The following is a 17,991-nucleotide window of genomic DNA, read 5'->3' on the forward strand; positions in this document are numbered from 1 at the left end:
TCCACCTGTTCTAGATCAGCACTAGCATCAGATTTGGCAGCCACTTTAAAAAGTTCTTGTTCGTGTTTCTGGGCCAGTCTCATCAACTCTTTTTCCTTTTCCTGGATAATATTTTGAAACATACGGATCTAAAAAACAACCAGACCAAATATTTCCATAAAGCTGAGTCACACATAATCATATAAATTAACATTCAGTTCTTACTGATTCATAATATTTCAGTGGAAATTAAGCATGGATTAAATGGATCCTGAAATAACTCTTGACTAACATCCATCTAATTTAATAATAACATCCACTTTATACTTGAAAATCTCTTAAGAAAAAGGGTTAAAATCATCATATTCCTATTGCCACTGCCACGCAAATCCCAAATTGTATTTTTAAAAATGTATTATTAAATTTATTTGCCCCCACCTCATCTCAACATGAGGCAAATACACTATTTTCTACTGAAGACCTACTTACATTTTGAGTATACATGGCTTCTCTTTCCTGAAAATGCTCCTTCTCTTTATTTTGAAAGCTTTTAAGACTTGCAATTTGTTCCTGGAGGAGGCTACATCTTTCTTCACTGTCCCCAACTTTCCTGGTAAGGTTCTGAACTAGAATTTGCATGCTCTGCAATGAAGCCTCTTTTGTGGAAATCTGCTTCTTTGAAGTTCATGAAAAAAATAAGGAAATGAACAAGAGATTGGTATTTTTTTTAAATTTACATTTATATCCCGCCCTTCTCCGAAGACTCAGGGCGGCTTACACTATGTTAGCAATAGTCTTCATTCTATTTGTATATTTATATACAAAATGAAGTTATTGTCTCCACCAATCTGGGTCCTCATTTTACCTATCTTATAAAGGATGGAAGGCTGAGTCAACCTTGGGCCAGGTGGGACTAGAACCTGCAATAATTGCAGGCAGCTGCTGTTAATAACAGACTGCATTAGCAGTCTGAGCCACAGAGGCCCCTTGAGTAGAATAGAGTATTCTTCCTCTATTTCCTAGGTTTATTGGGAAAGCAACAGTACAGTCAATTCAGAATGTTAATCAAACTGTCAAACTTGATGGGAAATAAAGCAACACATATATGTGTTCCCAGTTTAGTTATACCTTTAATTCATTGTTATGTATTAGCGTTTCTTTGGCATCGTTAGTTGATCCACAGGCTAGCTGCAAATCAATTATGTAGGCTTCTTTTTCGGTTAGTTTCTTTTGCTTCTCAGCAAGCATGGCATCCAGTTCAGCACCCCGTTGGTGTGCAGCTTCCAATTCAGAAATCTGGAAGCAAAGCCATTATTCCATCAGAAATATTTTATTAGCATCGACAGCTATTTTTTGTACCATTCCATCCTTAAGAAGCATAGCAATCAACAGATATGAAAGGAATTAGCAACCAGTCCAAGAGCCTCCAATTGATATGCTTATTCCCATAAGTGTGTCCTGGATTTCAGCCAGACCTATAATTGTAATTCAATTATACATATTAGAGGATTTTATTAAGATTATATTTTGGTATAATGATTTCATTACTTAAGCCATCCTGGGAGGTTTTGTTTTGTCCTAAAAACATGGCCTAAAATACTTAATTAATTAGATATATATCATACTAAAATTAAATTCTTCCTATTATTTTCTCTCCATTAAACGTCATTCTTTTTTTAAAAATCTCAAACTCAAATCGCATATTTTTTTCACCCAAAAGTTGGGTTGACCTACATACGTATAAACAAAAATTGCCACTTCTGTAAGAAATCTGATTCTTAGTTAGAAAATATCATTTATTTGTCTTACAGGTAGAGCTTGCTTATTGCTTGCCTTGCACCAATCATTTGAAGTTACAACGGTACTGAAAAGCAACTATACGAGCAATGCTCACATTTATTACTTTTGCAGCATCCGTCATTTACATGATTGCCATTACACTTAGTAATGTGCCTCTTTGTTGTCCTTTGCCTATTTTTCCCCCACTTCCAGAGAGGAGAGTTTGGAGAGGAAGGGATTACAAAAAAGTAAGCAGGCAGACAATGGAAAATACACATAGAAAGAAATGTGGTAGTGTTGGCATGTCCAAACACTATCCCTTTGCAAAGCAGAAAAACTGTTACAATTTTTACTTACACAAGCAGGGCAAGGGAGGGAAAAAAACCCCAAGCAATCTCTGTAGACCAGGGGTGTCAAATTCAAGGCCCAGGGGCCAGATCCGGCCCATGGGGTGCTTAGACCTGGCCTGCAGGGCTGCCATGGAAACAGTGAAGGACCACTCTGCAGTGCCTCTGCCAGTAAAAACGGAGATCGGGAGGGCTGTGGGCCTCCTGTTTTCACTGGCAGAGGGTTGCAGGAGGCCATTGCAGCCGAAAATGGAGCTCACAAGGACCATGGGCAGCACTCCCAAGCTCTGTTTTTGCTGGCAGAGCGCTCAGGCCATCACAGGCACCCCTGACACGTGTGACATCGAGCTGGCCACACCCACCCAGGCCACACCTGCTCTGGGCCCCCCAAGGTCAAATAGAACCCTGATGCAGCCCTCAATGAAATAGTTTGACACCCTGCTGTAGACAATCTCTCCTGACCCTTTTTTTTTCTCCGCCTCACTGCCCAGAGTGCAGATATTACAGAGAAAGGAATTTCAAGATAGTAAGCATACACATGCACACATTTGGCTGTATGTGTAGTGCCTCCAGCCCCAAGGATGTTCAGAACTGCCAACACCAACATATTTCTTTTAATGTGCATTCCCCATTGTGTGTCTGCTTACTCACTTGTAATCCCTTCCTCTCCAATGAATGTAAATACAAACATTAATGCTTAACTTGCCAATTATCCCATGGCCAGGATGAGCATTCCAAAGAGTGGGACAGTGGGAAAAGGAAAGCACAGTCACATTTCTCACTTAGCGACCACTTTGCTTAATACTAGAGCTTCTGGTCCCAGTTCCGGATGTTAAAAGAGCACTACCTATATTTCATTCTCCATATTAATACTTAGAAGAGTATCTGGTCTTTAATGTCTGTTACATTAACACATCACTTCTATCAATTATGCAAATGTCAATTGACACAAATGGCATAATTTACCACACATGAATAATGACTTCATTATGCAAATGACACACATTGCTGTGGTTGTCCTAAAACTAAGATAAATTTAACTGCCTCATGCAGATTGCAGATAGATGTAATGGATCTATTCAATATTTCAGTATGTACTCAGATGGAAATTTTCCCTGTGCCATCCAAAGACTGCAAAATGGCAATCATTAAAATAAAGGTTTTACAGTACTATAGCACTTCAGGCAACAGAATAGAAAAGGATATTCCATAACCAATTAAAGTGTTTAAAAATACAATTTTGCTTCACAATAACTAAACCTCTAATATTTTAATGTTTCATTATTACTTTGATGGAATGGGATTTACTCAAAATCTATAATGTAAAGCATACTTTTTCTGCTTTACAGGCTACAACAGATCTAGGTTAAATTATACTAACATCTTATTCTTTTTTAATCAATAGAAAACATAAATGTTTCAGCTCTGTGATCAGCAACTTTAGACAAATTTCAGTAGTAGCTATCTTTAAATAGCTGTGGCAACACTCAAGATAAAGAAATAAACTCATACAAATTTACCTTTTGTTGGAGCTCTTGATTTTTTTGGGCATTCTGTGTTTCTAGTTCTTCAACTTTCTTTCTGAGCACCAATATTTTTCCACGACTTGCAGCAGCACTATCTTGATCACTCTAAAAGCATACATTTAAAAACTTAGCTTCAAATTACACAAAAAATAAAATACGTAGAATAGCCACATGCCTCGCAGGCAGTACTATAACAGAAATATTTTTTTCAATTAAAAAATAATAAAACATGCTTCAGAGTTCTTTTTTAAATTTTAACTTGGCTAAGGCAATTTTTTTAAAATGCAGAGCAGAATTGAGGTTTAAATAAAAAGTACTCAGAATAGAATACTTCTATTCATGTCCTAAAACAAAATTTTTATTAGATTATTGAAGTATAATATAAAATACAAAAAACTGAAAGAAAATAAGAGGAAAAGGGGATGGAGAAAAAGTGTAGGGCAGAAGGAAAAAGAAAAGAAGCAGCATTGACTTCTGACTCCTTTTGGTCAGTAGAATAAGGTAATAGCATAAAATCTCGACTTTTATATAATAATGTATACTAGACATTTCTATAACAACAGACTTGTCTAATCAACAAAACCTAAAATCAAAGTTAAATTTTTTTTTTCACCTCAAGCAAAAAATCCAAAAGCAGTTTTTAAGTAGGAACAAAATTAATTCTGTTCTTGTTTGCATCCTAAAACGTTAATCACAGTCAGCTTATTTGATGGCTTAGGATAGTGGAAGCTTTCCACATGAGGCCTTGTACCCGATTGGATGTTTGAGGTCAGTAAACAGCAATTCTTAATTCAAATATAAAATGTTCTACCCCACTCATATTTTGAGAGAGAAAGAAATGGAAGTTTTATTTAAAATTTTCTTGAATTTTAAAGATTTGGACAAGATCGACAAACTCCAGATTCCTTAAATGCTGCCATCTTACAGGGCCTTTGCCATTGCAGTATGATTTCTAACAAACTAATTCCAAAACATAGCTATTAAATTAGATCTGAAACTAAAAGCAGTTGCAAGTGGTGCAAGTGGGATGGGAGAGGCCCTGAGAGGTTTAGAGCGGGCTGAGGCCCACCTGCCTGGGCATCCCAAGGCCTCCTTTACCTCAAGACACTCCATGCTCCATTTCCCTCCCTTTGGGTACCTGCTGGTCTTTTCCTTCCCTCATCATGTCCCCACAGTCCTTCCTTCCCCACCACTGGGTCTCCACAGGCCTTTTCCCCTAATGACCACCCAGGACAAAAGTAATATACCAACTGTAGAACAACTTGTTGGGGAAGCTGCTTTATAATATTTATTATTTTTAAAAATAGAACTAACTCTCTTTTGACCAGATTTTCCATCTTGTGCTGCATTTCCAGGTACTTGCTTCTTAAGTTCTTCTAATTGTGAAGTTAATGATGCTACTTTGGCTTTGCTCTGAAGTTTTAATTTGGAAATCTTGGTATCAGAAGCTTCTTTTTCTTCCTGTAGAGTATATACATTGTTTTAAAACAAAATACAATTTGCAGATATTACAACCATGTATATCAATATCTAAATAGATAAAATATAAAAGTATGTTTTCCTTTGAAATAACTTTCAGGACAGATGAAACCAAATATTATAGCTACCAATTTAGAGAGGATAATTTTAACCATAGCAAAACAAAGATAATGGTAACAGCTACAGATGGACATGAGATTTTTAAAACCAGCAAAGAGGAAATTGAATTAGTTCAAGAATTTTTCTTTCTTGGATCAAAAATTGTTCACAATGGCAATTCTATACCTGAAATCAAACAGAGATTAACCTAAGACATTGGTTAACATGAATAAGATCTGAAAAAGCAGAGATATTGATATAAATACAAAAAACAGGCTTTTTTAGAGCAATAGCCTTCCCTATAATGATGTTTGGGTGTGAGAGTTAGACACTAAGAATGGCTGATCGAAGAAGAACTGATGCCTTTGCATTAGGGTGCTGGCGTAAATTATTTTGTATATTATGGACAGCCAGAACAACCAACAGAGAGGTGCTTAATCCTATAAAACCAAAAATACCACTAGAAGTCAAACTCACAAGATTATGTCTGATTTACTTTGGCCATGTTATGCGTGCAAATTCATTGGAGAAGTCAATGATGCTAGAAATGGTTAGTAGAACAAGAGGAAGAGGCAAGCAAAGAACTCACTGGCTTGATGCCATTAAAGCTGATTCAAAGATGAGCATCCAACAACTAAAAGAAGCTCTCCTTGACAGTAGCATGGAGAGCGCTTGCCTCACCAAGAGTCGGATACAACTGAATGGTTAAAACTACTACTAATTTTAACTACATCAATAGCATCTGTTCATACATAAGAAATTTCTGCATTTTGAGTGACAACCAAATGTGGCAACTTATGCAAACCTAAAATAGATTAGAAGGAAGCTTCACCTAATTATTGCCACAATTTCAGATACCAATCTAAAATAATATTTATGACAGTATTTCAGAAAAGCAGTTTGCCTCAAAAACAACTGAAAGCTCTCCCACACACAATACCTTTAATTGTTTATCTTTTTTATGTAAGTCATTATCTTTTTCTTTCACAAGTTCTTTGAGTTGTGCTACCAATTGTTTAGTTTGAGCCAGCTGTTCAGTCAAATCAGCCACAGACATGCTTGCTACTTGAGAAGACCCATGAACCTAGTGACAAAGAAAATATTTTTGCAATATCAAAATTGTATGTATTACTGTAATACATTATTTCTACCATTTCTATCCCACTTTGTCATTATTCAAAACAAACCCAAAGCAGGATTTAAATACAGGAATATAAGAATTCAATGAATTCTTAAAGATAAGTGATACAATTACTGAACAAGCATTAATGCTGTAACTGAAATTTCTTATCCGTGATAGTTATAAAATAAACTAAATCTAAAAACACAGTGTTACCACTGCTTTATCTATCTTACATTTCACTCATGAATAAAAAGCAGCACCAAGGACTCTGAAATCTCCCATATGTCAGACATTTGAGATACAGAAATTTTGAATTAACAACATTCAAATAGAAATTGTGAGGATTTTAAATAAATACTTACTTCAGATTTAGGGACTGAATCATCTCCACTGCCCCATCTCCACATAATTTTAAGATGGCTACAAAAATAATAGCATTGGTTTATTCAAGCAATATTTTTTGTTCAAACTAAATTCTAAATACCATATAATACAATTTAGATAATTTAATATTCAAGACAACCAAAAATCCTTAAAAATGTTAGTATATAAAAATAATGCCTGAAGCCAAACAAGAAAAATTTACTATGGAACAAACAAAATACTTTTAGAAGAACTGCTAAAATGATAACAAAGGAAGAACAAGCATGTATGTTCCACAATTAATTATCATCAATGGGGCAGCCCTAAGCAACCTCATTTTGCTCTTCACAACACTATGCAATATTCATTGATAAAAAAAATTAATACATCCACCATAGCTTGATAAGTAATGAGGCAAGCTTTAAAAGATTGTAAACCTGTTTTTAAGAAGGAATGAAAGGTGCAGATACATAAAAATATACATGTTGCAGTACAAAACTGAACTTCAATTGTTTCTGCATAACTCCATATAATAAATTGATGTTCATATCAATCTAGAAAAGACTTATTTTAAAAAACTTGGTAGTACATTTGAGAACTAATTTCCTAACCAGTATCAAAGATTTTCTGGTTTCCTAAAAATATTTAAGATCCTGGTTAGAAAAAATGCTTGTTTCTCTTATATTTTAATTTAAGGAAATTAGATATATAGCTATTAGTTATAAAATGTCAAAAGTAATTATTAAATACCACATGGATAAAGCTAAATGTGTTGGGCTACTACAGCATCAACAACATAAATTGCCCACAGGGGTTGTGAATGAAATGAGCTGTACTTTAACATATCTGCAGAACATTAGGCTAGATAAAGTTGTTTTATACCATAAAAGAGTGGTATAGAACAGGGGTCTCCAACCTTGGCAACTTTAAGCCTGGCGGACTTCAACTCCCAGAATTCCCCAACCAACAAAGCTGCCTGGGGAATTCTGGGAGTTGACGTCTGCCAGGTTTAAAGTTGCCAAGGTTGGAGACCCCTGGTGTAGAACAAGACATGTTTGGGGGAAAGTAAAATTAACCTCTGCTAGAGCCCTTCACTTTGCTAAATGGAAAGAAGAGGCAGAATATGTGATCTCCATACTTCTTTCATGCTCATTTTTCATAGCACAAAAATATGGTGTCCTGTAACAATTAACACTGAAACTTTACAATTTAAACACTTCTTTAGACCCTAAGGACTCAGATCTGAATAACAAGAGAAAATGCATTACATACTTTAATTTAATGAATCTTGACTGTTTTCTTTTCGTGCCACAAACTATCTCCCCTACACCCTAAATAGTCCTTGGAAGAATCATCCAAGCTTAGGGGCAATGAATGAAAACAATTTTCACCTCAGCAATTGGATACAGGCCTGTTTTTTAAATGAGAAATTAATACAATGAATATCTTAAAAAGAAATAGGGCACACTCACTTCTGTTTCTATACTTACAAATTAAATGTAACCACATGGAAGTAAATCTTTCAGTAAAATGGCTGAATGGCCCTCTGTTTAATGAGTGAAGCTTATTAAAGCCAATTATAGTTATACAGAAACACAGTAAGATACTACTTTTATTTTGCAGACAGCAACTCTTTTATATCTCATTGAATGCTGCTCCCATTTTGATTTAAATGTTAGGTTATGATTAAAAATTAAAAGCTCTGCTGCAGTTAGTGCTCATTAAGCTTTTCCTACTATAAAATTCAAATACTTGTAAATATCAAGAATCATATGATCATAATCATAGTATCATAGTGATAAGTGTCAAGTGTTACTAAACAACCTAACATCTCAAAAGAAATACCTGACCCACCCAGCACTACTGACATTTTTGAGATAAGAAGCTTTACTGATAACCATAAAAATACTTATTTAATTAACTAGCCAAAAGTTTCCAGGTAAGCAATTCCTTTTTTCAAAGCTAGGGTAGAATTAGTTATGCACAGGTGTCACAGAGAAGGGCAAACAGCATGGGTGGAATGACTGTAACATCATATTTGAGACTAGCTAAAGACACATACGCAATTATTGTTTCATATTATATTGAAGTTATAATACTTTACTGTAAAAAAAAACAGTACAGTAGCTCAACCTTCTTTATAAGGTTGTCTGAAACACTGATGCATGATGGTTAAAAGTTTTCTAACAATGCTGTTTGAGAAGAATCCTCCATGTCCCATATCGTGACATCACTAGTGAAGGGGTAGCACAAAGATCAGATTTAGAACACCTATTGAGAACTGTGAATGAATGAATATCAAATGCATCTTGTTGGCCATATCTTATATAAGCCTAAAGACCAGCATCTGAAAATTGCATTACACTGAATACCTCCTGGACCTAGAGCAGGGGTGTCCAAACTTGGTCCTTTGAGTGGTGGACTTCAACTCCCAGAATTCCCCAACCAGCAAAGCTGCCTGGGAATTCTGGGAGTTGAAGTCCACAAGTCTTAAAGTTGCCAAGGTTGGAGACCCCTGCTCTAGGGGCTAAGAGAATAAAACAAATTAGTTGAAACCCTGCATGGCCAGATTTCAAATATTGACTCAAAAACAATTCTGACAAGGAAGAAACCCTCCCTCCCCTCTCTTTTAATCCAGCTGTCTCATTGACCATGCACACTTAAGCCATTTTCAGGAATCTTCTGTCACTCCCCGTCCTATCAGGTGGCAAACCTTTCAATATGACAGATGATCAGACTTTTGTTTCTGAAGTACTCTTGAAAGACCCTCGCTGAGGCTCGCATTCCACTTGGATCAATGGTTTAACTAAACTATGACCCACACTGCAAGGGAGGACGTGATTCATTTTAGCCCAAGGATACAAGCTTACGACCCTGCTGGCTTTAGATTATTACAGGGTCTCAACCTTAGCAACTTTAAGACTCGTGGACTTCAACTCCCAGAATTCCCCAACCAGCAAAGCTGCCTGGGAATTCTGGGAGTTGAAGTCCACAAGTCTTAAAGTTGCCAAGGTTGAGACCCCTGTGTAGAACAAGACATGTTTGGGGGAAAGTAAAATTAACCTCTGCTAGAGCCCTTCACTTTGCTAAATGGAAAGAAGAGGCAGAATATGTGATCTCCATACTTCTTTCATGCTCATTTTTTCATAGCACAAAAATATGGTGTCCTGTAACAATTAACACTGAAACTTTACAATTTAAACACTTCTTTAGACCCTAAAGACTCAGATCTGAATAACAAGAGAAAATGCATTACATACTTTAATTTAATGAATCTTGATTGTTTTCTTTTCGTACACAAACTATCTCCCTACACCCTAAATAGTCCTTGGAAGAATCATCCAAGCTTAGGGCAATGAATGAAAACAATTTTCACCTCAGCAATTGGATACAGGTCTGTTTTTAAATGAGAAATTAATACATCCACCATAGCTTGATAAGTAATGAGGCAAGCTTTAAAAGATTGTAAACCTGTTTTTAAATGAGAAATTAATACAATGAATATCTTAAAAAGAAAAAGGGCACACTCACTTCTGTTTCTATACTTACAAATTAAATGTAACCACATGGAAGTAAATCTTTCAGTAAAATGGCTGAATGGCCCTCTGTTTAATGAGTGAAGCTTATTAAAGCCAATTATAGTTATACAGAAACACAGTAAGATACTACTTTTATTTTGCAGACAGCAACTCTTTTATATCTCATTGAATGCTACTCCCATTTTGAATTAAATGTTAGGTTATGATTAAAATTAAAAGCTCTGCTGCAGTTAGTGCTCATTAAGCTTTTCCTACTATAAAATTCAAATACTTGTAAATATCAAGAATCATATGATCATAATCATAGTATCATAGTGATAAGTGTCAAGTGTTACTAAACAACCTAACATCTCAAAAGAAATACCTGACCCACCCAGCACTACTGACATTTTTGAGATAAGAAGCTTTACTGATAACCATAAAAATACTTATTTAATTAACTAGCCAAAAGTTTCCAGGTAAGCAATTCCTTTTTTCAAAGCTAGGGTAGAATTAGTTATGCACAGGTGTCACAGAGAAGGGCAAACAGCATGGGTGGAATGACTGTAACATCATATTTGAGACTAGCTAAAGACACATACGCAATTATTGTTTCATATTATATTGAAGTTATAATACTTTACTGTAAAAAAAAAACAGTACAGTAGCTCAACCTTCTTTATAAGGTTGTCTGAAACACTGATGCATGATGGTTAAAAGTTTTCTAACAATGCTGTTTGAGAAGAATCCTCCATGTCCCATATCGTGACATCACTAGTGAAGGGGTAGCACAAAGATCAGATTTAGAACACCTATTGAGAACTGTGAATGAATGAATATCAAATGCATCTTGTTGGCCATATCTTATATAAGCCTAAAGACCAGCATCTGAAAATTGCATTACACTGAATACCTCCTGGACCTAGAGAAAAGAGGAAACAAGGCCAGTCTCGGAAAACTTAGCGCCAAACACTTAAAGAAGATAAAAATTATCAATGTCCCTTGGGATGATGCCGAAGATCCTGCAACATAATCGAAACCCCTGGAAAGCACTCGCTGCCCACATGTTCTCCGCACAGGACTTAATGGCGATGTTGATGAGTTTAAAACATTTTAAACTGTAAACCAAAGTGAGTTCTCTAGGGCAGGGGTCTCCAACCTTAGCAACTTTAAGACTCGTGGACTTCAACTCCCAGAGTTCCTCTCCCAGAGGCTGGCTGAGGAACTCTGGGAGTTGAAGTCCACAAGTCTTAAAGTTGCCAAGGTTGGAGACCCCTGCTCTAGGGGCTAAGAGAATAAAAACAAATTAGTTGAAACCCTGCATGGCCAGATTTCAAATATTGACTCAAAAACAATTCTGACAAGGAAGAAACCCTCTCCCTCCCCCTCTCTTTTAATCCAGCTGTCTCATTGACCATGCACACTTAAGCCATTTTCAGGGAATCTTCTGTCACTCCCCGTCCTATCAGGTGGCAAACCTTTCAATATGACAGATGATCAGACTTTTGTTTCTGAAGTACTCTTGAAAGACCCTCGCTGAGGCTCGCATTCCACTTGGATCAATGGTTTAACTAAACTATGACCCACACTGCAAGGGAGGACGTGATTCATTTTAGCCCAAGGATACAAGCTTACGACCCTGCTGGCTTTAGATTATTACAGGGTCTCGGGGCTTTTACAAAGGGGTCCACCCAAATGAGTCAACCGAACCTCTCCCTGGGTCCCGGCTTTCCGAAGCCAGCCTCTCTCTCTCTCTCTCTCCGGCTGGAGAGGCATCGCTTGGAGAAACAAACCTGGAGGAAGCTCCGTTAGGGTACCTCCGAAAGCCCCACAATGGAGTCCCCCGTCGGATCAGGTGGTAATTAATGGCAGGGCTACCGGAGCAGCGAAGCGAGCTTTAAAAGGGGCGGGGCTTGATGCAGGGAAACCACTTCCGGTTGGGACGTTAGAGACCCCTCTTCTCTAAGGGGGAGGGGAGAAAGGAGATTGACAAGACTTACCTGGCAGGAGGGAGCCAATCCGGAGCACGGTCCCCCCCCCCCGCCTCCTCGGGAAAAGTGAAACAAGAGCGGCCCTAGCGCTGTAAGGCTACTACTCAGAGGCCGCAGCGCCCGCTCCGCTTCTGCCCGGCCTGGTCCAGGCAGATCTTAAGCCGAGCAGCACCATCGTGCCTAGAACCGCGCGCGCAACGAGCGCCGAAGCGCGCAGGTTTCGCCGCGCCGAGAGCAAAAGCAGCGCAGGAACCGCGAAGGAGGCCCCCCTTCCTCGCGTCAGGACGTCAAGCCAAGTTTCTCAGCCAATCGGCAACAGGCAAAGCGAGCCTTGGCGGCTCTTCGGCGTCTGCTTACTGACGAGCGCCCTCTGGCGGTGGTCGAGTCCAGCAGGAATAAGCGGGTCCGATAGGGGCGGATAGATGCATCGCCGATTTAATCGCTTTGAATGTTTTATGATGGCATAAAAAAGGAGGTGATTATTGAAAACAGATATGCCGAGTCTACGCTTGTTCCCCCGCCCCAATATCAATTCGTCGCCAACAGGGACCCGCTCTTAGAAGAGCGGCTTCCACTAGTAATAGATAAAATGCGCTCAAAAGCCCATCATTAGCTTGAGATCCTTTAGCAGGGGTCTCAACCTTGGCAACTTTAAGACTCGTGGACTTAAACTCCCAGAGTTCCTCTCCAGAGGCTGGCTGAGGAACTCTGGGAGTTGAAGTCCACAAGTCTTAAAGTTGCCAAAGTTGCAGACCCCTGCTCTAGGGGCTAAGAGAATAAAAACAAATTAGTTGAAACCCTGCATGGCCAGATTTCAAATATTGACTCAAAAACAATTCTGACAAGGAAGAAACCCTCTCCCTCCCCCTCTCTTTTAATCCAGCTGTCTCATTGACCATGCACACTTAAGCCATTTTCAGGGAATCTTCTGTCACTCCCCGTCCTATCAGGTGGCAAACCTTTCAATATGACAGATGATCAGACTTTTGTTTCTGAAGTACTCTTGAAAGACCCTCGCTGAGGCTCGCATTCCACTTGGATCAATGGTTTAACTAAACTATGACCCACACTGCAAGGGAGGACGTGATTCATTTTAGCCCAAGGATACAAGCTTACGACCCTGCTGGCTTTAGATTATTACAGGGTCTCGGGGCTTTTACAAAGGGGTCCACCCAAATGAGTCAACCGAACCTCTCCCTGGGTCCCGGCTTTCCGAAACCAGCTCTCTCTCGCTCTCGCTCTCTCCGGCTGGAGAGGCATCGCTTGGAGAAACAAACCTGGAGGAAGCTCCGTTAGGGCACCTCCGAAAGCTCCACAATGGAGTCCCCCGTCGGATCAGGTGGTAATTAATGGCAGGGCTACCGGAGCAGCGAAGCGAGCTTTAAAAGGGGCGGGGCTTGACGCAGGGAAACCACTTCCGGTTGGGACGTTAGAGACCCCTCTTCTCTAAGGGGGGAGGGGAGAAAGGAGATTGACAAGACTTACCTGGCAGGAGGGAGCCAATCCGGAGCACGGTCCCCCCCCCGCCTCCTCGGGAAAAGTGAAACAAGAGCGGCCCTAGCGCTGTAAGGCTACTACTCAGAGGCCGCAGCGCCCGCTCCGCTTCTGCCCGGCCTGGTCCAGGCAGATCTTAAGCCGAGCAGCACCATCGTGCCTAGAACCGCGCGCGCAACGAGCGCCGAAGCGCGCAGGTTTCGCCGCGCCGAGAGCAAAAGCAGCGCAGGAACCGCGAAGGAGGCCCCCCTTCCTCGCGTCAGGACGTCAAGCCAAGTTTCTCAGCCAATCGGCAAACAGGCAAAGCGAGCCTTGGCGGCTCTTCGGCGTCTGCTTACTGACGAGCGCCCTCTGGCGGTGGTCGAGTCCAGCAGGAATAAGCGGGTCCGATAGGGGCGGATAGATGCATCGCCGATTTAATCGCTTTGAATGTTTTATGATGGCATAAAAAAAGGAGGGTGATTATTGAAAAACAGATATGCCGAGTCTACGCTTGTTCCCCCCGCCCCCAATATCAATTCGCCAACAGGGACCCGCTCTTAGAAGAGCGGCTTCCACTAGTAATAGATAAAAATGCGCTCAAAAAGCCCATCATTAGCTTGAGATCCTTTAAAGCAGGGGTCTCCAACCTTGGCAACTTTAAGCCTGGCGGACTTCAACTCCCAGAATTCCCCAGCCAGTTGGGGGATTCTGGGAGTTGAAGTCCGCCAGGCTTAAAGTTGCCAAAGTTGCAGACCCCTGCTTTAAACGCTGATGACTTCCAAAGCAGCAAAAGGCAATGTAAAAAATAAAATAAAATACAAACTTCCGGATTGATGTTAATCCCCGATTATCAGATCTTTGGGGAGAAGAGATTATTAATCTGATTAGGGTGGCGCGACAGATTTTAACATGGCTAGTATTTGAACTTTTTCAAGAAAGGACGAAATAGTATTATTATTTTTTTAAGATAGGTAATTACGGTGCAAGGGAACAAAGGAGCTTCTACAGCCCATGGTGCTCCATTTTGATTTAAATGTTAGGTTATGATTAAAATTAAAAGCTCTGCTGCAGTTAGTGCTCATTAAGCTTTTCCTACTATAAAATTCAAATACTTGTAAATATCAAGAATCATATGATCATAATCATAGTATCATAGTGATAAGTGTCAAGTGTTACTAAACAACCTAACATCTCAAAAGAAATACCTGACCCACCCAGCACTACTGACATTTTTGAGATAAGAAGCTTTACTGATAACCATAAAAATACTTATTTAATTAACTAGCCAAAAGTTTCCAGGTAAGCAATTCCTTTTTTCAAAGCTAGGGTAGAATTAGTTATGCACAGGTGTCACAGAGAAGGGCAAACAGCATGGGTGGAATGACTGTAACATCATATTTGAGACTAGCTAAAGACACATACGCAATTATTGTTTCATATTATATTGAAGTTATAATACTTTACTGTAAAAAAAAAACAGTACAGTAGCTCAACCTTCTTTATAAGGTTGTCTGAAACACTGATGCATGATGGTTAAAAGTTTTCTAACAATGCTGTTTGAGAAGAATCCTCCATGTCCCGTATCGTGACATCACTACTGAAGGGGTAGCACAAAGATCAGATTTAGAACACCTATTGAGAACTGTGAATGAATGAATATCAAATGTATCTTGTTGGCCATATCTTATATAAGCCTAAAGACCAGCATCCGAAAATTGCATTACACTGAATACCTCCTGGACCTAGAGCAGGGGTGTCCAAACTTGGTCCTTTGGAGAGTGGTGGACTTCAACTCCCAGAATTCCCCAGCCATTATCAATGTCCCTTGGGATGATGCCGAAGATCCTGCAACATGATCGAAACCCCTGGAAAGCACTCGCTGCCCACATGTTCTCCGCACAGGACTTAATGGCGATGTTGATGAGTTTAAAACATTTTAAACTGTAAACCAAAGTGAGTTCTCTAGGGCAGGGGTCTCCAACCTTAGCAACTTTAAGACTCGTGGACTTCAACTCCCAGAGTTCCTCAGCCAGCAAAGGCTGGCTGAGGAACTCTGGGAGTTGAAGTCCACGAGTCTTAAAGTTGCCAAGGTTGGAGACCCCTGCTCTAGGGGCTAAGAGAATAAAAACAAATTAGTTGAAACCCTGCATGGCCAGATTTCAAATATTGACTCAAAAACAATTCTGACAAGGAAGAAACCCTCCCCCTCCCCCTCTCTTTTAATCCAGCTGTCTCATTGACCATGCACACTTAAGCCATTTTCAGGGAATCTTCTGTCCACTCCCCGTCCTACCAGGTGGCAAACCTTTCAATATGACAGATGATCAGACTTTTGTTTCTGAAGTACTCTTGAAAGACCCTTGCTGAGCCTCGCATTCCACTTGGATCAATGGCTTGACTAAACTATGACCCACACTGCAAGGGAGGACGTGATTCATTTTAGCCCAAGGATACAAGCTTACGACCCTGCTGGCTTTAGATTATTACAGGGTCTCGGGGCTTTTACAAAGGGGTCCACCCAAATGAGTCAACCGAACCTCTCCCTGGGTCCCGGCTTTCCGAAGCCAGCCTCTCTCTCTCTCTCTCTCCGGCTGGAGAGGCATCGCTTGGAGAAACAAACCTGGAGGAAGCTCCGTTAGGGTACCTCCGAAAGCCCCACAATGGAGTCCCCCGTCGGATCAGGTGGTAATTAATGGCAGGGCTACCGGAGCAGCGAAGCGAGCTTTAAAAGGGCGGGGCTTGATGCAGGAAACCACTTCCGGTTGGGACGTTAGAGACCCCTCTTCTCTAAGGGGAGGAGAAAGGAGATTGACAAGACTTACCTGGCAGGAGGGAGCCAATCCGGAGCACGGTCCCCCGCCTCCTCGGGAAAAGTGAAACAAGAGCGGCCCTAGCGCTGTAAGGCTACTACTCAGAGGCCGCAGCGCCCGCTCCGCTTCTGCCCGGATGGGTGGAATGACTGTAACATCATATTTGAGACTAGCTAAAGACACATACGCAATTATTGTTTCATATTATATTGAAGTTATAATACTTTACTGTAAAAAAAACAGTACAGTAGCTCAACCTTCTTTATAAGGTTGTCTGAAACACTGATGCATGATGGTTAAAAGTTTTCTAACAATGCTGTTTGAGAAGAATCCTCCATGTCCCATATCGTGACATCACTAGTGAAGGGTAGCACAAAGATCAGATTTAGAACACCTATTGAGAACTGTGAATGAATGAATATCAAATGCATCTTGTTGGCCATATCTTATATATAATTGTCAAAAATAATTCAATAAAAAATAAAAACAAATAAGTTGAGGCGGTAAAGGATTCCCTTTTCCAATCCTGTCCAACACTAATACAAAGAGAACACTTGAAAAAAAAATTTGGTTGATTAAACATGTATTGGTAAATAAAGGGAAATCTCTTGTGAACAGATGTTGGGTCAATTTAATTACTAAGCAAATAGATTTCCACATCTAGGATATTTGTGTATCTAATATTTTTGTTCAATACAGATGGGATTATAATTATTTGTAGATCGATTATGGAAGAGGAGGATAACATATTATTTTTGGGTGTGTCTTCAGCATTTAGCCAGGGTGAATTTTTTTTATATTTAATGTTAGATTTAATTAATATTGGGGGAGGGGGTCTTTTTTGTACACAAGGTCTTTTTCTTGTTATTAGTGTTGCATGTTTGTCAATCTGTTTTTTCTGTTTTGTGTTTTATATTTGTTGATAAAAGAAAAAATGTGTTGAAAAAGGCAGGGAGATCTCATGAAAATACAGTTACAATTACAAAGGTTTTTTTGTAAGTCTACCTTCACAGTACATCATATTATTACTAGCCATCCCAATGTTAGCTGAGGATGTTGTGTGACTTTGGGCCAAGTCTTTAGTTTCTTGTTCAATGTGTTGTGCAAATCCAGATATTTTGATTAAGTAAGCCATGATTAATTTAGTCATATTTAAGCAAGGTGTACAAAACCTTTGGAATGGTTCCAGAATGAAAAAAAAAGAAAAAAGATGAAAATACTATCACAATATGTTTACAGTTCTTGGTTTCCTATTTTTGCTGTCATATTTTGTTCCAGCTGAAGTATTCAAGCTCTCTTTCCAGGCAGTGACACGTATAGTGGATTGCAAAATAGTATCTGAAACAGGTTTCTCAGAACATGGATTGCTAAAACCAGTTAATCCACTTCTTGATTGGTTCATAAAGTATACCTGACTTAACATTTGGTAGGAAGTTAGCACCCACCCCTCTTCTAGAATAATGAAATATTTTAGGAAATATTAAAAAGGCAGAATATATTT

The 17,991-nt window shown here is 39.4% G+C and overlaps 1 protein-coding gene across 1 annotated transcript in view; it reads right to left on the bottom strand.

Moving 5' to 3' along the window:
- LOC131187329 (golgin subfamily B member 1-like) overlaps positions 1–12,502 on the bottom strand; it is a 60,701-nt gene extending 48,199 nt beyond the window's left edge. Inside the window, exons 1-8 of the mRNA XM_058161585.1 lie at positions 12,214–12,502; positions 6,695–6,752; positions 6,150–6,293; positions 4,946–5,092; positions 3,626–3,736; positions 1,108–1,275; positions 469–654; positions 6–128 (exon numbers count right to left, since the gene is read on the bottom strand). Coding sequence (XP_058017568.1) covers positions 6–128; positions 469–654; positions 1,108–1,275; positions 3,626–3,736; positions 4,946–5,092; positions 6,150–6,293; positions 6,695–6,739 — 924 coding nt within the window. The 5' untranslated portion in view covers positions 6,740–6,752; positions 12,214–12,502. The remainder of the gene's footprint in view (positions 1–5; positions 129–468; positions 655–1,107; positions 1,276–3,625; positions 3,737–4,945; positions 5,093–6,149; positions 6,294–6,694; positions 6,753–12,213) is intronic.
- Positions 12,503–17,991: the final 5,489 nt, after the last annotated feature.

This window comes from Ahaetulla prasina, chromosome 1, assembly GCF_028640845.1.
Source record: "Ahaetulla prasina isolate Xishuangbanna chromosome 1, ASM2864084v1, whole genome shotgun sequence".
NCBI classification, from domain to species: Eukaryota; Metazoa; Chordata; class Lepidosauria; order Squamata; family Colubridae; genus Ahaetulla; species Ahaetulla prasina.